The sequence below is a fragment of the Phalacrocorax aristotelis genome, chromosome 31, assembly GCF_949628215.1.
Source record: "Phalacrocorax aristotelis chromosome 31, bGulAri2.1, whole genome shotgun sequence".
Taxonomy (NCBI): domain Eukaryota; kingdom Metazoa; phylum Chordata; class Aves; order Suliformes; family Phalacrocoracidae; genus Phalacrocorax; species Phalacrocorax aristotelis.
Window position 1 is genome coordinate 94,067 of NC_134306.1, and position 18,823 is coordinate 112,889.

At 63.0% G+C, this 18,823-nt stretch overlaps 2 protein-coding genes across 10 annotated transcripts in view; both read right to left on the reverse strand.

The window, feature by feature from the left end:
* LOC142049046 (uncharacterized) overlaps positions 1 to 8,071 on the reverse strand; it is an 18,302-nt gene extending 10,231 nt beyond the window's left edge. Inside the window, 4 exon segments of the mRNA XM_075076426.1 lie at positions 91 to 151; positions 4,144 to 4,912; positions 6,524 to 7,336; positions 7,870 to 8,071. Coding sequence (XP_074932527.1) covers positions 91 to 151; positions 4,144 to 4,912; positions 6,524 to 7,334 — 1,641 coding nt within the window. The 5' untranslated portion in view covers positions 7,335 to 7,336; positions 7,870 to 8,071.
* Positions 8,072 to 10,750: 2,679 nt separating this feature from the next.
* LOC142049066 (butyrophilin subfamily 1 member A1-like) overlaps positions 10,751 to 18,823 on the reverse strand; it is a 34,311-nt gene continuing 26,238 nt past the window's right edge. For 3 of the 9 annotated variants that reach the window (XM_075076466.1, XM_075076469.1, XM_075076462.1), the window contains 3 exons: positions 12,598 to 12,618; positions 12,205 to 12,237; positions 10,751 to 11,943 (listed from right to left, as the gene is read on the reverse strand). In XM_075076466.1, the coding sequence (XP_074932567.1) occupies positions 11,264 to 11,943; positions 12,205 to 12,237; positions 12,598 to 12,618 (734 nt within the window). In that variant the 3' untranslated portion in view covers positions 10,751 to 11,263. Of the gene's footprint in view, positions 11,944 to 12,143; positions 12,238 to 12,369; positions 12,418 to 12,597; positions 12,671 to 14,409; positions 14,518 to 14,981; positions 15,264 to 15,717; positions 16,066 to 16,455; positions 16,573 to 16,877; positions 17,033 to 17,212; positions 17,294 to 17,450; positions 18,316 to 18,823 lie in introns of those variants that run through there. The other 6 variants (XM_075076467.1, XM_075076460.1, XM_075076470.1 and 3 more) reach the window with 6 other exon arrangements.

Consider the following 18,823-nt stretch of genomic DNA (forward strand, 5'->3'; position numbering starts at 1 on the left):
GGTGGTCCTTTGGAGGGGCAGGACCCAAGGGAGGGGCAAAGGGGGGCTTTTGGGGGTGGTGACCAACGGGGAGGGTTGGGGGGTGGATACGGCGGGGGGCACGGGGGAGGGTTTGGGGGGGGCTTGAGGGGGGCAGTACCCCGGGTGGGGGCTTTGGGGGAGAGGGACCCTAAAGGGGGTGTGTTGGGGGCTCTTTTTGGGGGTGGGACATCTTTAGGGGGGTGGGACCCCAGGGGAGGCCCGGGGGGGCACAGGGGGGCTTGGGGGGGGGTGGGACTCCGTGGAATCTTGGGGGGGACACAAGGATATGGGGGGGGACGACTGGGGCTGGACAGGGAGGGCAGCGCCGGGGGGGGGGGGGGGGGGGGCCGGCGCTGTGTTGGGGGGGTCTCTGGGCCCCCCCGACCCCCCCCCTTTTGCCCCCCCCCCCCAAGGTGGTCCGGGTCTGGTTCTGCAATCGGCGGCAGAAGGTGAAGCGCAGCAGCACGGCGGGGGGGGCCCCCCCGGGGAATGGGGGTGCCGGGGGGAGCCCCCCACCCTTCCCTCCCCCCCCCAACCCCCCTTCGGCCCCCCTGCCCCGCCCCCCCCTTACGGCCCCCCCTACACCACCTTCTACCTCCCCCCCTGGGGCCCCCCGCCCCCCCCACCATACACGGCTGAGGGGGGCCCCCCTGCCCACCCCCCCAAATAAAGCTGTGCTCTGTGCTCTGTGTCTCATTGGGGGGACCCAGGCGCCCGGGTGCCCCCCCCCAAATTATTGGGGTCACCCCCCCATTTGGGGGACCCTGTTGGTCCTGGGGACTGGGTGGGGGGGGGGCTCAGGGGATGGCCGGGACCCTGGGAAGGGGCTCTGGGGGGTGGGGGAGGGGTCTCGGGAGGGACTGGGGGATCTTGGAGGGGTCTTTGGGGGGTGAGGGAGTCTCGGAGGGGTCTCAGGGGGGACTGGGGGGTCTTGGAGGGGGTCTTTGGGGGGTGGGGGAGTCTCGGAGGGGTCTCAGGGGGGACTGGGGGGTCTTGGAGGGGGTCTTTGGGGGGTGAGGGAGTCTGGGAGGGGTCTCAGGGGGGACTGGGGGTCTGGAGGGGGTCTTTGGGGGGTGAGGGAGTCTGGGAGGGGTCTCGGGAGGGACTGGGGGGTCTTGGAGGGGGTCTTTGGGGGGTGGGGGAGTCTGGGAGGGGTCTCGGGAGGGACTGGGGGTCTTGGAGGGGGTCTTTGGGGATGGGGGAGTCTGGGAGGGGTCTCGGGAGGGACTGGGGGTCTTGGAGGGGGTCTTTGGGGGATGGGGGAGTCTGGGAGGGGTCTCGGGAGGGACTGGGGGGTCTTGGAGGGGGTCTTTGGGGGGTGAGGGAGTCTGGGAGGGGTCTCGGGAGGGACTGGGGGGTCTTGGAGGGGTCTTTGGGGGATGGGGGAGTCTGGGAGGGGTCTCAGGAGGGACTGGGGGGTCTTGGAGGGGGTCTTTGGGGATGGGGGAGTCTGGGAGGGGTCTCGGGAGGGACTGGGGGGTCTTGGAGGGGGTCTTTGGGGGGTGAGGAGTCTGGGAGGGGTCTCGGGAGGGACTGGGGGTCTTGGAGAGGGTCTTTGGGGGGTGGGGGAGTCTCGGAGGGGTCTCGGGGGGAACTGGGGGTCTCTGGGGGGTCTTGGAGGGGGGCTCTGGGGGATGGGGGGGTCTGGGAGGGGTCTCCAGGTGATGGAAGGGGAGCTCTGGGGGTCTTGGGGGTCTGGGAGGGGGTTCTGGAGGATGGGGGTCTTGGAAGGGTCTCTGGTGGGTGGGTGAGGGGTCTGGGAGGGGTCTCTGGGGGGGGGTCTCCGGGGGGGGTCTGGGGGTTATTGGGGGTCTGGGAGGGGGCTTGGGGGGATGGGGGGTGTCGATGGGGAGGGGTCCGGAGGGATTGGGGGGGGCAGGGGGGCCTGAGGGGGCTCCAGGGCTGGGGGGGGGGGGGGGGTCGGGGCCCTGACGGGTGGGGTCTGGGGGGGCTTCAGGGATCGGGGTCTGCGGCCCAGGGGCTCTATTTAAGCCCAGCCCAGCTCCTCCTCCCGCCCTTCCTCCTCCTCCTCCCCCTCCCCCCCCAGCAGGGCCCGGGAGCTGCAGCCCCCCGCCCCCCGCCCCCCCCCCCCCGCCCCCCCCGCGGCCGCACAACGACGTTCTTCGGGATATTTATTAAATGTAAAAAAAGAAGAAACCACCAGGATCGAGGGGAAACGGGGGAAAAAAAAAGAGGAAAAAAGAAGAAACAGAAGAGCCTTCCTCCCCCTGCTCGCTCCTGGGGGGGTCCTGCCCTCCCCCCCCCCGGGACCTGGAGGAACCCCCCCTCCCCCCCCCCCGACGCCCGAGACCCCCCAAACGGGCCGGGGTTTGCGGATCGGCCGCGCCCGCGAGGCTGCACGGTTTTGACCTGAAAACGCCCCAAAAAAGGGGAGGGGGGGGGGTTGGGCTGGCGGACGGGGTCCCCCCGCGACCCCCCCGCCCCCCACGCGATGGGGGGGGAAGAACCAGCCCCCCCCCCCCCCCCCTCCGGGGTTCCCTGAGGTTCCCCTTCGCCCCCCTCCGGTTTCTGGCAGGTCTGGGAAAGCTTGGCTTTGGGGGGGGGGCCGGTCCCAGCCTCCTCCTCCTCCGACCTCCCTCTTCATCCAACCTTCCTCCTCCTCCTCCTCCTCCGACCTCCCTCTTCATCCAACCTTCCTCCTCCTGCCTCCTCCTCCTCCGACCTCCCTCTTCATCCAACCTTCCTCCTCTTCCTCTCCGACCTCCCTCTTCATCCAACCTTCCTCCTCCTCCTCTCCTCCGACCGCCCTCTGCATCCAACCTTCCTCCTCCTCCTCCTCCTCCGACCTCCCTCTTCATCCAACCTTCCTCCTCCTCCTCCTCCTCCGACCTCCCTCTTCATCCAACCTTCCTCCTCCTCCTCCTCCTCCGACCTCCTCTTCATCCAACCTTCCTCCTCCTCCTCCTCCTCCGACCTCCCTCTTCATCCAACCTTCTTCCTCCTCATCCTCCTCCGACCTCCCTCTTCATCCAACCTTCCTGCCTCCTCCTCCTCCGACCTCCCTCTTCATCCAACCTTCCTCCTCCTCCTCCTCCTCCGACCTCCCCTCTTCATCCAACCTTCCTCCTCCTCCTCCTCCTCCTCCGACCTCCCTCTTCATCCAACCTTCCTCCTCCTCCTCCTCCGACCTCCCTCTTCATCCAACCTTCCTCCTCCTCCTCCTCCGACCTCCCTCTTCATCCAACCTTCTTCCTCCTCCTCTCTCCGACCTCCCTCTTCATCCAACCTTCCTCCTCCTCCTCCTCCTCACGACCTCCCTCTTCATCCAACCTTCCTCCTCCTCCTCCTCCTCCGACCTCCCTCTTCATCCAACCTTCCTCCTCCTCCTCCTCCGACCTCCCTCTTCATCCAACCTTCCTCCTCCTCCTCCTCCGACCTCCCTCTTCATCCAACCTTCCTCCTCCTCCTCCTCCTCCGACCTCCCTCTTCATCCAACCTTCCTCCTCCTCCTCCTCCGACCTCCCTCTTCATCCAACCTTCCTCCTCCTCCTACTCCTCCTCCGACCTCCCTCTTCATCCAACCTTCCTCCTCCTCCTCCTCCGACCTCCCTCTTCATCCAACCTTCCTCCTCCTCCTCCTCCTCCGACCTCCCTCTTCATCCAACCTTCCTCCTCCTCCTCCTCCGACCTCCCTCTTCATCCAACCTTCCTCCTCCTCCTCCTCCTCCAACCTCCCTCTTCATCCAACCTTCCTCCTCCTCCTCCTCCTCTGGCCTCCCTCTCATCATCCACCTTCCTCCTCCTCCTCCTCCTCGACCTCCCTCTTCATCCAACCTTCCTCCTCCTCCTCCTCCTCCGACCTCCCTCTTCATCCAACCTTCCTCCTCCTCCTACTCCGACCTCCCTCTTCATCCAACCTTCTTCCTCCTCCTCCTCCGACCTTCCTCTTCATCCAACCTTCCTCCTCCTCCTCCTTCCGACCTCCCTCTTCATCCAACCTTCCTCCTCCTCCTCCTCCAACCTCCCCCTTCATCCAACCTCCCTCCTCCTCCTCCAACCTCCCTCCTCCTCCTCTCAACCTCCCTCCCTCTCCCTCCAACCTCCTCCTCCTCCTCCAGCTCCCTCCTCGCCCACCTCCCCCTGGCCCGAGCTCCCCCCTACTCCAGGTGGACCTTCAGGTGGGACATGAGGGAGCCCTTGGTCCGGTAGCCGTTGCCGCAGCCGGAGCAGCGATAGGGAGCCTCTCCCGTGTGGCTCCTCTCGTGCTCCAGGCACTTGGAGCTCATGGTGAAGCCCTTCCCGCAGATGTGGCACCTGTAGGGCCGCTCCCCGGTGTGGATCCGCTGGTGGACGATGAGGTGGGACGTGTTGGTGAAGCTCAGCCCGCACTCGGGGCACTTGTGGGGCCTCTCCCCGGTGTGGAGCTTCTTGTGGAGCTTGAGGTTGAACCTCCGCGTGAAAGCTCTTCCCGCACTCGAGAGCAGAGGTGGGACTTCTCGGCCGCGCGCGGGCTCTGCTGGAGGAGCTCCGGGCTTATCGCCGGGCCCCGGGGGTCGGCGGGTCCCTCCGGCCGCCGGGACGCGAGGTCGGAGCCGTCGCCGAAAGCTCTTCCCGCGGCCGGGGCGCTGGTGGCCGCGGGGCTGCCGCTGGTGGCCCAGGCTCTTCCGGCAGCCGAAGCTTCGCCGCCGCTCGTGCGCCCACTCCTCGCCGGGGAACGTCCCCCCGGGCGCCTCCGAGGCCTCCGCACGAGGACGCGGCCGCGCCGGCCCCTCGAGAGGCCACGGCCCCGCTCCCGGCCGCTCCGGGGGGGCTTTGTGCTCCTCGGGACCCCGACGCCCACCCCCGCCCTCCATCCTCGAGCTGGACCCGTCTCGTCCTCCTTGCTGGGGGTCTCCGGGCTGGGAAGTCTCTCGGTGGCCGCCGTCACCTGCTGAGAGAAGGGGGCCGAGGTGTGACCGCCCCACCTGCAACACCGGGGGGGTCTCCAAGGTGGGAGGATCATGGGAATCACACCACGGTTTGGGCCGGGGGGACCTTTTGAGGCCATCGAGTCCAAGCCCCTGCCACGAGCGGGGCCATCTTCCACTAGAGCAGGTCGCTCCGAGCCCCGTCCAACCTGACCTTGCGTGTCTCCAGCGATGGGGCATCGACCACCTCCCCGGGCAACCTGGGCCGGGGCTTCACCACCCTCAGCGTGAAACATTTCGTCCTTAGGTCCGGCCTAAACCCACCCTCCTTTAGTTTAAAACCATCCCCCCTTGTCCTGTCACATCAGGCCTTGCTAAAGAGGTCGCCCCCCACCCTTCCTATGGTCTCCCTTTAAGAGGCCGCATGGAGGCCTCCCCGCAGCCGCCGCCTCCCCAGGACGGAGAGCCCCAACTCCCCCAGCCCGGCCCCGCCGCAGAGGGGCTCCGGCCCTGGGAGTGTTTCCCTAGGCAGCATTTCCCGCGTCGCCTGGGAGGATCTGCTCCGCGGCCTCCCCGGCACCGAGCGGAGGCCGACGGGGCGGCGCCTCCCCGGGCCCTCCTTTCTACCCTTTTATAAAGACGGGCACAACATTCCCCTTCTTCCAGTCCCAGGGAGGTCACCTGGCGGCCACTTCCCAGATATGGGATACCTGGGATACACAGGATCACCGCATCATAAGGTTGGGAAAGACCTCGAGGATCATCAAGTCCAACCTCAACCCAACCCCTCCAAGGCCTCCTCAACCATGTCAAGTGCCGCGTCTGCGCGGTGTTTGAACCCCCCCAGGGACGGTGACTCCCCCACCTCTCGGGGCAGCCTCTGCCAGGGCCTGACAACACTTTTGGTGAAGAAATTGTTCCCAATCTCCAACCTAAACCTCCCCTGACACAGCTTGAGGCCGTTCCCTCTCACCCTGTCACTGGTGACTTGGGAGCAGAGACCGACCCCCCCCTCACTCCAGCCCCTCTCAGGCAGCTGCAGAGAGCGAGAAGGGCTCCCCTCAGCCCCCTCTTCTCCAGGCTAAACCCCCCCAGCCCCCCCAGCCGCCCCCCAGCACACTTGTGCTCCAGACCCTGCCCCAGCCCCGCTGCCCTTCTCTGGACACGCTCCAGCCCCTCCAGGCCCTTCTTGTCCCGAGGGGCCCAAACCTGAGCCCAGCATTCGAGGTGGGGCCTCCCCAGGGCCGAGCACAGGGGCCCCATCCCTGCCCGGCTCCTGCTGGCCACCCCAGTGCTGACACAAGCCCGGGGGCTGGTGGCCTCCTTGGCCACCTGGGCACTGCTGGCTCATGCCCAGCCGGCTGTCAGCCAGCCCCCCCAGGGCCTTCTCCGCCGGGCACTTCCCAGCCCCTCTGCCCCAAGGCTGGAGCGTTGCCTGGGGTTGGTGCGACCCAAGGGCAGGGCCCGGCACTGAGCCCCGCTGACCCCACAAGGCCTCCATCACCCAACGTAGCACAGCACACCAGCAAACGGGGGGTCCCCGCACCCCTGCGACCCTCCCACCCGGCGCCGGGCGCAGCTCGAACCCAACCGAAGCCAGTTTCACCAGGACGGACCCAAGAAGTCAAGGTTACCTGGTGGGACCGTGGTCTGGCGGCTGCTCTGCTGCGTGTGCCGGGGCGGCGACGCCGGTTGGCCGCCCTCCCCCTCCTTGCTGTGGACCTTCTTGTGGGCGTTACAGCGGAAGTTTTGGGTGAAACCCTTCCCGCAGACGGGACACTTGAAGGGTTTCTCGCCCGTGTGGACCGTCTTGTGTCTCACCAGGTCGGAGCTTTTCCGGAAGCTCTTCCCGCAATCCCGGCACTTGTAGGGTCTCTCGCCCGTGTGGACGCGGCGGTGCATGAGGAGATATTGCTGCCGGGCGAAGCACTTCCCGCAGTCGGGACAGACGTAGGGTTTCTCATCGGTGTGGACCACCTGGTGGGAGATGAGGTGGGAACTTTGGCTGAAGCTCTTCCCGCAATCCAAGCACTTGTAGGGCTTCTCCCCGCGATGGAGCATCTCGTGGATGAGCAGCGGGGAGCCGTCGTTGAAGCCCTTCCCGCAGAGGGAGCACTTGTAGGGCCGCTCGCCCGTGTGGAGGCGCTGGTGGCGGACGAGGTGGTTCCTCCAGTTGAAGACCCGGCCGCACTCCTCGCACTTGTGGAGCTTCCGCTTGGATTTCGGCTTCGGCTGGGACCCGCTTCCGCTCAGCTCATCCGCGTTGCCTTGGTTGGCCGCTTCTCCCCACCTCACCCCAACGCCGTCGCCTTCCGGCCTCCAGATCCCGCAGCCTTCGTCCCGCGTTGCCTCCTCATCTTCAGCAGCGCCTTCCACCGCCCCCGCGTCTTGCTCCACCTTCACCACGACCTTCTCGGGGTTCTTCTCCTTGCTCGTCCACCCCATACCTGTGGGGACGAGAGAGGGGGATGGTGGGGGGTGGCGGTGCGGGGGTCACCACCGCGCCCGCGGCCGCCCCTTCAACGCGCCCGGTCGCGCGCTGGCGCCGAGCTCTCGCCCAGCCATGGCGGACGCCGCGGGGGGCTGACGGAGCCCCCGCCGGCCGAGGGTCTGACCCCCAGCCGAGCCGGGGAGGGGGTTGGGGGGCGATGGGGGATGGGGGGGGGCGCATCCCCAAGGGAAAAAACCCGGCTCCGGAGCGGGGACCTTCCCACCATTTCATGTCTCCGGCGTTTCGCTGCCCGATCCCGCTGCCCGCGCGCAGCCCCCCCCCCCCCGCCACCGGCGCGTCCCTCCGAGGGGGCTTCGGCGCCCCCCCCCCCCAAAAAAACCCCTCCCCCCCCCCGTATATATTAAAAAAAGCGGGGGGGAAAGGGGTTTTCCACGCTGTTTCAACGCAGTGGGGGGGATGCGGTGGGGGGGCACGCCGATGGGGGGGATGCGACCCGCGGGTAGTGCCCCCCCCCTCCCCCAAACCCACCTCCCCTGTCTCGGTGCCCACCGCCCCGCCGAGCTCTGGGTGCAGGGTGCGGGGGGTGGGGGTGAAGGGGGGGTGTCCCCAGCGCCGCTGCCGCCGCCGCCCCCTCCCACCGCTCGGCGGCTCAGCCTTGTCCCAGCCCCTTCCTGTGCCTCCGCACACGCAGCCGGGCTGCAACCGGCCCCCGGGGCGGGGGGGGCGGGGGGCGGGGGCGGGGGCGTCCTCCCCCGCCACTCCTCCCCCCGGGCACAAAGGGGCGGGGGGGGGCGGGGGAGCACCGTCCCCTCCCCCTCCCCGGGGGAGAGCATCACCCTCGGGGCAGCTGCACCCCCACCCCCCCCCCCGGCGAGCATCAGTGGGGGAGGGGGGAGTCCCTGCCTCGGGGGGTGTCACCTTTGGGTGACCGTCGCCCCCCGGAGAGCGTCGCTCCTGGCGGGGGGGCAGCACCCACGGGGGGGAATCACCCGTGGGGGGGGGCATCATGTCCAGGAGAGCCCCCTCCAGCTCCAGACATCACCCCTGGGGGGGCAGCACCCCTGCGGGGGGATCACCCATGGGGGGGCATCGTCCCTGGGGGGGCATCGTGTCCAGGAGAGCCCCCTCCAACCCAGACATCACCCCTGGGAGGGGCCGCACCCATGGGGAGGCATCATCCTTGGGGGGGGCATCACCCGTGGGGGGGGCATCTTGTCCAGGAGAGCCCACTCCGACTCAAAACATCACCCCTGGGGGGGCAGCACCCACGGGGGGGCATCACCCACACCCAGGAGAGCCCCACTCAACCCAAAACATCATGCATGGGGGGGGCATCGTCCTTGGGGGTGCAGCACCCATGGGGGGTGTTGACCCTGGGGGGGCATCACCCACGGGGGGGTTTCGTCCTCCAGTGACCATCGGCCAAGGAGAGCGTCACCCCCAGGGGATCATCACCCCTGGGGGGGGGCAGCACCCCTGGGGGGGCATCACCCACATCTAGGGGAGCCCCCTCCAACCCAAACATTACGCATGGGGGGCACTGCACTTGGGGGGGCATCATGTCCAGGAGACCCCCCTCCGACCCAGCACATCACCCATGGAGGGGGCAGCACCCATGGAGGGGCATCACCCATGGAGGGGCATCACCCATGGGGGGGGCATCAACCCTGGATGGGTCATCATTCACGGAGGGGCATCATCCATGGGAGGGGCATCACCCATGGGGGGGGTCATCATCCATGGGAGGGGCATCACCCATGGGGGGGTCATCACCCATGGGGAGGGTCATCACTCACAGAGGGGCATCATCCATGGGGGGGCATCACCCATGGGAGGGGCATCACTCACGGAGGGGCATCAGCCCTGAGGGGGCATCACTCATGGAAGGGGATCACCCATGGGGGGGGCATCAGCAAGGGGGGGGAGCATCACCCACGGGGGGGGGGCAGCACCCACGGGGAGGGGCAGCACCCCCGGAGGAGTGGAAGGAGAACAAGCCGAGAGCTTGCGGGTAGAAATCAAGGGGCAGCGGAATAACGGCGACCCTGGTGCGGGCGTTTGCTCCAGCCCACCTGGTGAGGAAGAGGAAGTCGGTGAAGGCTCTGCAGACTCCTGGAAGGAGCCTCACAGTCGCGGGCCCTGGTCCTCGTGTGGGGGACCCCCAACCACCCTGAGGTTCGCTGGAGAAGCAACACTGCGAGAAGCAACGCGGGAGGTTCCCACGGAGCATCGAGGACCCCAGACCCCCAGAGGACCGTGGGGGTCTGGGAGGGGCCTCCGGAGACCCAACCCCCCGGCTTGAGCAGGGACACCCAGGGCAGGGGGCACGCGACCGCCTCGCGCGCCCCTCGCGGTGCTCCCCAGGGGGCTGCGCTGGGGCCAGCCCTGGTCAACAGCGTCTGTTGGGGTCTGTGGGGTCCCTTCCCAGGGGACATTCACCCCCCGTCTGGCCGCGGCCCTGGGCCCCTGCTCTGGGGGGCCCTGCTCAAGCGGGGGGTGGGACGGGGTGAGCTCAAGAGGGTCCTTCCATCCCCCACCAGGCTGTGGTTCCGTGACCATCCCCAGGTGACCACCACCCATGGAGGGGGCGTCATCCTCACGTGACCATCACCCAAGGGAGACCATCACCCATGGAGGGGGCATCATCCTCACGTGACCATCACCCAAGGGAGACCACCACCCATGGAGGGGGCGTCATCCTCACATGACCATCACCCAAGGGAGACCATCCATCTCCCAGGGGTTCAGCAAGGCCCCGCTGGGTGCAGCCTGGCCTTGCGTTTCTTGAACCATCTCTGGGTGCAGAAAGGGGTGACGGGAAGAGAGAACCAGCATCTGCTGAGGTTTTTCCCCCCCAAACAACTGCAAATGCATTGGGGGTCGGTGAGATTTGGGGTTTAAAAGCCGCTGCCAGGGCAGGTCGGGGCTCTGCTGCCGACTTCCTCCAGCTCAGCCAGAAGCTGAAGAAAAAGAGAAGCTCCCTTTAGCTGCACCATGCGTGGAGGGAAGTGGGACACACACCCCTTGGAGATGCCTACGGGGCTCAGCAGTCACCAGCAGAAGGGTCCACAGACAGGACCCTGTCCTCAGGCAGCATTGTCAGGGCCTAATCAGGGCTTATTAGCATTATCAGGGCTAATTAGCATGAACGACCCTGATCAGCCCCACCTAGGACCAGCTGATGGCCCAAGGGCTCTCCTTAAGCCCAGCCCAGGGTGCTGGGCTCTGTTGGGGGGGCCATGGCCAAGGCTGAGCTGCAGCCCATGGTTCCTCCTGATGTGCAGACTTGGTTCCTGCCTCGACCCTGGACCTGCCTCATCCCTCTGGCTTTGCCTGATGATCCGGACCCTTGGCGGAACGTGGCTGCTCTGCAGGACCCTTCCTCCCCATCAAGTCACCCACAGAGGTGTCAAGGAGAGAATTTTTATAGGAAAAGCCTATTTTATGAGTACATCAGAATGCGTGGGGAGGTGGTAGATGTCAGGAACTGAGTGCCTGGCCAGAGACCACCCCCAGCCCTTCAACTGGCCCCGTTTGATGAGGCTTTGGGGGCTGGAGATGAAGTAGGGAGGAAGAGGGTGGAGATGTGCGGCTCCTTCTCCCCAGACTCTCATCTCGGTTCTGGCACTGGGGGGTTTCTTTTCCCTATCTCAGGGGGGTTCTGACGCCCTCGGGTCCCAACAGCCTGGTTGGGTTGGACTCTGCCCGTAGCAGAAGCACAAGGACGTCTCAGCGGAAGCGCCTTGCTTGGAGACATCACCTTAGGAGAGGCGAATGTGCCTTAGCCACGGCTACATCTTGTCGCAAGCTCCAGCAGGAGCGGGGATAGCTCTGCTCAGGTGGAGGGGCCGCCATGGCTTCACTGGGAGAGTCTCGGGGCGCCCTGGTGGCACGACGCAGCTGGCAGAGCCTTGGGCATTGATCATGGCTGCTCGTGGACAGCAGCATGGATTTCCCCGTCTTGGTCATGTCCTGCTGTCGGCGTGCGCGGGGCCCGTCGTCCCGTGGGGAGGGTCGGCAGGGGGGTGCAGGAAGGGAGCAGAGGCTCCTCCTCGCTGGGGACGGGTGGGGGCGAAGGAGGTGACTTCAGGGTGAGTTGGGCGGACAGGTACACCCAGAACCAGGGACGGATCCTCTCCCCACTCAAGGGGCCCAGTTGGAAGGTGTAGAGCAGGTCTTGGTTGTCAGCGTTGAAGAAGGCTACCTCCTGTGCCTCAGTGTCCAGGGAAACCCGAATCATCCGGGGTCTCTTTGTGAGGCTGAGAACTGTGCGCTCAGGGGAGGTCTGAGCCCAATACTCTCCCCACCAGTGACCAATAGCCCAGATCCCGTTTCGAGGATCCCGGTCGATCTCCCCCTTCCTCTCCGTGGACTCCTTGGCCACCCCCAATGCCCAGATCCCTCCTTCCTCCATCCCCACATCCACATCCCAGAAGTATCTCCCGGAGGTGAATCCCTCCTGGCCCAGGACGCAGCGGTCGGTGTCGTATCTCTCGGGGTTATCTGGCACCTCTTGCCGCATGTCTCCGCGCCGTACGCTCTTCCCACCATCCGAGAGGATGAGCTGTGGGTGCGCCGTGTCCGCGTCCAGCGTGACGTGCACTGCGGGGAGAGGGGGAGAGCTCAGCTGGAGACCCCCGTTGCCTTTGGGGTCTCCTCAGGTGGGCTCCCCTTGGAGAAGTGATTTGTGGGACCTCAAGTGCCACAAAAAGAGAGACAGAAAAAGGGAGATGTGGTGGGGAAAGGGAGCGGGGGGCATCAGAGCAGGTGGGGCGTGGAGGCTCAGCCCTGCATGTACCCACCCCCCCACCAGCAGCACAGGGGAAGACACCCATGGAGAGGCAAAGCCCCACACCCCCGTACCTTCTTCCACCGGGAAGATGGTGTTTCTCCACCCTGAAAGCAAAGAGACGTGGTCACAAGCAGGTGCGGTGGCATGAGGAGGGGCCGTGGGGTGATTTGGGGTGGTGGTCCCCAGCGCTGCAGACCAGTCCCACCCATGCTTGCCTTTCATGTACTCAAATTTACCTTATTTGACAACGTAGATTCACCAAAATGGGAACATGGACATCCTTCCTGGTCCAGTTTGGGGTTTTTTAGTTAGCCCCTGGGAGTGTTTGCAATCACTCTTGGAGGGGGCTTGGTAACAAACCTGAGCAAGGCACATCCCATCCCCCTCGCCCCTCCCCCTGCCCCCTGAATTCTGTGCTGTGTGAAAGACCACGCGGGTGGGGGAAGAGCAAGGATCAAACTTACGCAGCTCCGAGACATGTTTCTCTGAAAAAGAAAGAGCAAGAACTGTTTTCAGTAAAAGCATGTGCTTGTTGGGCTCCAACCCTCATCCCCTGGTCCCTACGTAGCCACCAAAGCCACGGGTGTGTTAAGAGGTGCTTTTATGGCGCCAGAGCTCCAGAATCTGCCCAGGGAGGGGAGAGGGGATGGGAGGGGAAACCGGCTCGAAGGAAGGACTTTGGGGCACCCAAAGGGCTGGGAGGAGTTGGTGGGGTTGGTGCCACCAGAGGGTTGGGCTCAAGCTCATGGGAAGCTGGATGACGAAGGTTTGGGGAAGGTCGTCTCCTTTGTTTAGGGGGTTTCGGGGGTGGAGGAAGCAAAGCAGGGCTTGTGTATTTCCATCTCCCGACCCCTGGAAGGGAAATAACAATATAACTCAAAGCAGGAAGAAATAGGCGGGATTGCTGGAAAATGCTCATTTGGTGGCGGGAACTTGTCCAGGCGCCCGAGGAACTCTTTGCTTTTCTGCTGCCTGGGGCTTTGGGAGTTGAGCTGAAGGAAGGGTTGGGTTGATGTTGGAAGGGGGGCAGGTTTAATTTTCTGGGGGTAAAACCTGCTGAACTGGTTGTCTGAAAGAGGGTTTTGATGGGCGGCGTGCCCTGAGGCCAAGAGCAGAAGGGTGCCTGGGTCCTCCTCTCGCTTGAGGCCTCTCCGTTAGCCATGTGGCCATCAACGCTGGCGACTTGACGTTGGGCACCAAGGGAAGATGGGGATTTATCGCTGTCTGGGGTGGCCTTTGGGGACAATCATGCCAAGGTGGGTTTTATTTCTCTGAGGATGAGGAAGCTTGTGTTTACTCCTCCAAAATGTTATTCCTCAAAATGCAGGAATAACTGTGAGAGGAAGTTTCCTTCCTGACAGGAACTTGTGAGCGGCCTGGGGTACGGGAAGGGGGCGGCAGCTCCGCACCAACGGCATCACTGGCAGAGCGTGGTTAGAAAAGGGGAAACAGCAGGAGGAAAATAGGGATTTCCCTAATTCCGTGTCTATTTGGTGTGCTTTCAGGATTTAAATGAAGTCTTTTCAACCCTTCCCCACCCCTCATAATTCTTTCAAATGTCTTTTTGGTGTGAAATTACCCACCAAATGCCACTTTCAAGGCAAATCTAGGGGATGCACGCATGCGAGAGCCAACCCTCCCATGCTACCAAACCATCCCCACCGTATTTAAGGAGAAGGGGCAGAAAAATAAAGTGTCTCTTACCAATTTGTGTGGCTTGTTGATCTGTAAGAGAGAAGACATAACGTGATGTGGGTTAAAGGCAGGGTTCACCCACAGCTACGTCATGAGAGGTTGGGGGGAAAAGGGTCTCTTACCAAGTTTTCTGCTTTGGGCTGTAAGAGAGAAGAGAGAACATCGCATGGGTTAAAGGACGGGTTCACCCACACCTACGTCACGCGAGGTTGACCCACAATGGGGACATTTCAGGTGTGTTTTGGGTCGGCTGATGCTGGATTTGGGGTTTGGTGTGACATGGGGGTGTCTGGTGGTGTTGGAGCTCTGCCTCCTGCGCCCGCAGCCCCGGGGTTTGCTTTGAGGCTGTGGTGGTTCCCCCTGGTCAAGGGCGTGAGCTCTTGGGGATGGAGATTCTGCGTTTGGGGCCTCTAAAGTGCTCTTTTTGGCATGTTTCAGTGGGACAGAGCTCGAGTGAGTCTGAAATGTGTGGGGGCAGCTGGTCCTCCCGTGAGCAGGTCCACGTCATTCCGTGTGCTCTTGGGTGCTCAGAGATCCTCTTGGGTGCCCCAAAGTCCTCTTGCTCCTGCCTAATGCCTTACCTCGTAGCCGTGAGATGAAAAGAGGGAAGGCAACCAGGGAAGCGAAGCAGGCAGCCAGGGTCGCGAAGAAAGCCACCTTCCAGGGATAGTCCTTTGGGAAAATGGAGTCTGGAATAGGAAAATTGCCCAAATTGGGTTAATCTGGGATGCAATGACGGGTGTACGTTGTGTGTTGGAGTGAACGTGCCTTTCCGTCAACTTTGAGCATCTTTGTTGAATTATTTAGACCTGACGTTGATATTTCATAGAGTATTCTTCAATTTTAATAAAGTAATCTCTGATTCAGCCATGGTTCTTTAGAAAACTATGCTGAGACCAACTTTCTCCTGAAACAATACTTGGATGCTCCTGATGGGATCCCTGATGCTCCACAGACCAGCTCCTCCTCCATCACGCGCTCGTGATCCATGGAGCGCCACAGCCCGAGGGACCCGCCTGGGGCTGCAACAGCCCCCCATGACCAGAACCCTCCTCAGGGGCAGCCCACAACGATTGCGGGCATAAAATTCAGGGGTGAATCCCCTTATTTCCCACGTCTGGCTTTTAACAGCTCAATGCTGGTGGCCAATCACCTGAGATATAAATGGGCGCCTCCTTCTCCTGGGGAAGCCGCGTGTTCCTGACGGAACAGGACACGTTTTGTTCTGCGTTTCTTTGGATGACGATGGACTTCTCCACTTCAAAGAGGCCGTTCTGGTCTTGGGAGTCGGACTGGGTGACGGGCGGGAGCTGCTGGCCCTGGACATCTCTCCACACCATCTCAGGCTTTGGGTACCAGCCGGTCGCTCGACATCTCACTCGCACTCCCCCATCCTGGGCATCCTCCACGGAGAGGAGGGGGCTGGAACCTGAAACTGGGACCAAAATCCCCCACCTCTATCAGCCAAACCGAGCGCCCGTCCCGGAGGAGACCTTCCCACAGCTCCTTCCACCCACAGCCACAAAGTCAGGGCAGCCCTGGTGAGAGACTCACGGAAACCTCTGAGCTTGGCCTGGAATTGGTGGCATTTCTCCCTCTTTGCCTCCTGCCCCAAATGAACCCAGAACCGCACGGACTTTCACTCTGGGCACACCCAAGCCTGATTTGTTTCTCCGGAGGCTGGTGCTGCTCTCCTGGAGAGGTGTGAGGGCTGTGGCCGTGGGCCAGGTCCTGTTGTGCAGGGAGCTGGGGCCAGGCAGGTGGGGAGGTGCTCGCGAGGAGCTGGGCTGCCCAGCAGAGAAAGACCAGAGGGGATTTGTGCATGGGGGTGGGCGAATGGGACATGCCGGGGGCGCATCTTGTAGACAACCCTGACTCCTGCCTTTTACCTGCTACCTGCAGCTCCACAGAGGCTTCTTCATAAGAATCCCCATCTTGGACGAGACACCGGTACTGTCCCTCATCGCTCAGCCGGGCGCTGAGGATCCTCAAGGAAACGTCCCCAACAGAGAGGCCCTCCTTCGACAGCTCTGTCCTCCCCCGGTATTGGGGATTCTGGAAGGAGTAGTCGTCGCACCCGCTGTGGTGATAGTGGACATGGATGGAGGATGTGGACCAAAACCACAGGACCTCCATGTTCTCGGCGTTCAGCCTCGGGGAGAGGAGGCAAGGCAGCACGACGTCTTCTCCCACGACGGCAGTGACCGGCTGGTTGGGTCCCAAGACCCTGAACTGGGCTGCGAAAGGTGGCGGGTGAGAAGAAGACACGCCTGAGACACACGGGCACACGCGGTTCTGCTGCTGCCTCGACGTGCACGTAATTGAGTTGGGTTTTTAAGGCCTGTGGTTGGGTTCGTGGCACGTCTGGAAGTGCTGGAGGCAGAGCTTGGGGTCTTTTTAGACGGTCGAGGACTGGGCTGGCTCTGGAGCTCCACCCATGGAGGTGATGGATCCCCAAACCCTCACCGCTTCGTAGGGCGCTTCCACCACCTCCCACGAGACCCCACACCTTGCTCTTTATCCCACCTGCCTTTTAAATACACCTTTTGCATCGTGTTAAGATGCCGGGGGAAAAAAAATATATCCCAAAGGATGGGTGTCATGGGAGAAGTTCTGGAGATCCTTACCGCCCTCCAGCTCAGGGACGAGAAAGGCACAGGAGAAAATCACAGCACAAGCCAGGGCAGAGGTGACGCGAGGGAGGCAGGGGCGTGAGGAAACCAGCACCTTCCCATCCGGTTTCACTGGGGAAAGATGAACGGAGGGAAACGACAAATCCATTTAACACAAACGTGGGGGCGGTGCCGAGACCACCCATTGGAAGGGGGGTTTGTAGATGAGGCCTGGACAGAAAACGCTGGAGAACTCGGCAGTGGTGAAAAAGCGTGTAGGGTGGGTGGGATCAGTGGGGTCCCTGCACCAAGCCCTGCTCAGAGCGGGCCGAGGGGTTGGGTAGCTCTGGGTCCTGCCCGCGTGAGGTTGGTACCTCCAAGGATGGAGGTGCCCCTCCTCCCTCGACCTTTTCCCACCCACCCACAGAATAAAATACCCCCATTCTGGTGTCTCTGACGGTGCTCTTTGCACAGCCCGGGCTCAGGTGCGGCACTGCTGTCACAACTCGGCAAGGGCTCAGGGCTTCCCGCAAGGCCGGGAGGGCAGGAGGGAGAAAGGGGCAGTTTGGGGTGGTGGGAGCTGGTGCTTGTTCTGGTTCTGTTCAAATGTAGGGGGAAACCTGCAAGTTAATGTTCCTGAGGAAACCAGAGAGGGGGAAAGGCCTCCACAGTCCTGCATGGCTCCGAGATGTGGTGGCAGCAGACAAAGTTCTCGCACAGGGGCCACATTTTGAGGGGACCTGGGAGAGCTGGGGGGTGACACATGCCTGACACCATGGGGCAGGGTTGAACAGGCTGCGCTCTTAAACAGAACCACAACAAACCATCCCATAAATCCCCCGCACCCCAAAACCCCCACCCCCATTCAGATTTGCCCCTGGGAGAGCTGGGTCCCCTGGTTGGGGGAGGTCCCCAAATGTCCCCGTGGGGACCCCCATGGCCGGCTGCACCCCTGGGGGCCCCTTCCACCCGCGTGTCCCCCCGATGCCCGCCCAAGCGCCCTGCCCTACCAGCCCTGCCTGCTGGGATGCAGGCAGCCATCGCTCCTGGCGGGGGTGGGCTGCGGTGCTGCGCTCCTGCCCCCCGCCGTGGGGCTGGGAAGGGGGAGACAACAGCGGAGCCCCACAAGGGACCTGAAACCGAGAGCAAAATTCCCTTTCTCTTCGTGCTTTATGGCTTCTGGGAAGGGAGGTGGAGCAGATCCGGGCAGGCACAAGCCCATAACTGCCTCCGAGACAAGGTCAAAGTACAAACCCTCAGGTCACACCTTCCTCACTGTCTGTCCGTCTGTCCGTCCCGGGTGCATCGCCGCTGCTGCCCAAGGGCCGAGCATGCAGCCGACCCCTGCGTGTGCGATTTACATCTCTCTCTCTATATATATATATATGCAGTGCAGGCATTGCCTTTGCAAGAGCGTTTTTTCCCTCAAAGTCACGCTTGTGATGTCACTGAACAACAGGCACCAGCAAAGACTGGAGGGACAACCTCTGAGCTCGTCCTAAAGGAGCCGTGGCCTTGGTCTGGAAAGCTGCTGGCTGATAAGGGCATGAGTCACAGCTCCCTTCCTCTCCCTTGAACTGAGATACCGCCAGGAACTTCCTTAAAGCCTTTCAACGAGCTCACAGGTATCTCCCGGGACCCCTCCCACACAAAAAATAGGGAAAACAGCTTTTTAGGAGGGCTAAATCTCAGGATCAGCTGCAGCGAGCTCTTCTTTAATTTCCCACGACAGCTTTGCTGCCGTCCACGCCTCCGCCTCTGCCTGTCCAACGCGCGGCGTGTTCGGGATGGGCGGTGAGGTTGGAAGCCAGCACCGGGCTGGGGTCGGCACCAGGAATAAACCTTTCCGGGCACTTTCCCACATTGGTTTTTCCCCTTGTGCCACCTTTTGTTTTAATAAAGTGGAGCCCCAGTAAAAACAGACGCGTGGGAGCAGCTCAGATAGTTTATTCTTTCCCATTTCGTCACCCCAGGGAAGGGCATTTGCCAGACGTGGCTGCAATTATCGGTTGGAGGAGCAGAGGAGGAAAACAAGGTTAAGAGAAATACAAAGAAAGAGTTAAAAACCCACCCAGCAGAAGAGAAAAATACCCCTCCTTTTGTTTCAGGCATTCCCACGCATTCCCTGGGTGCAACCACGTTGCCCTCAAGCCGCCCCCACCTCACGGGCCTCACGCACAGCCCACCCTTGGCTTTATCGATGAGTATTATTTGTGAAAAGTAAAAGGGAGTCTCCATCTTATTTATAGCTGCCCCTTAAGTCCTGGTACACAGGGATGAGATCCCCTCTGAGCCTCCTTTTCTCAAGGCTGAACAAGCCCAGCTCTCCCAGCCTACCCTCGTACGGCAGCTTCCCAGTCCTCTGATCATCCTGGTGGCCCTT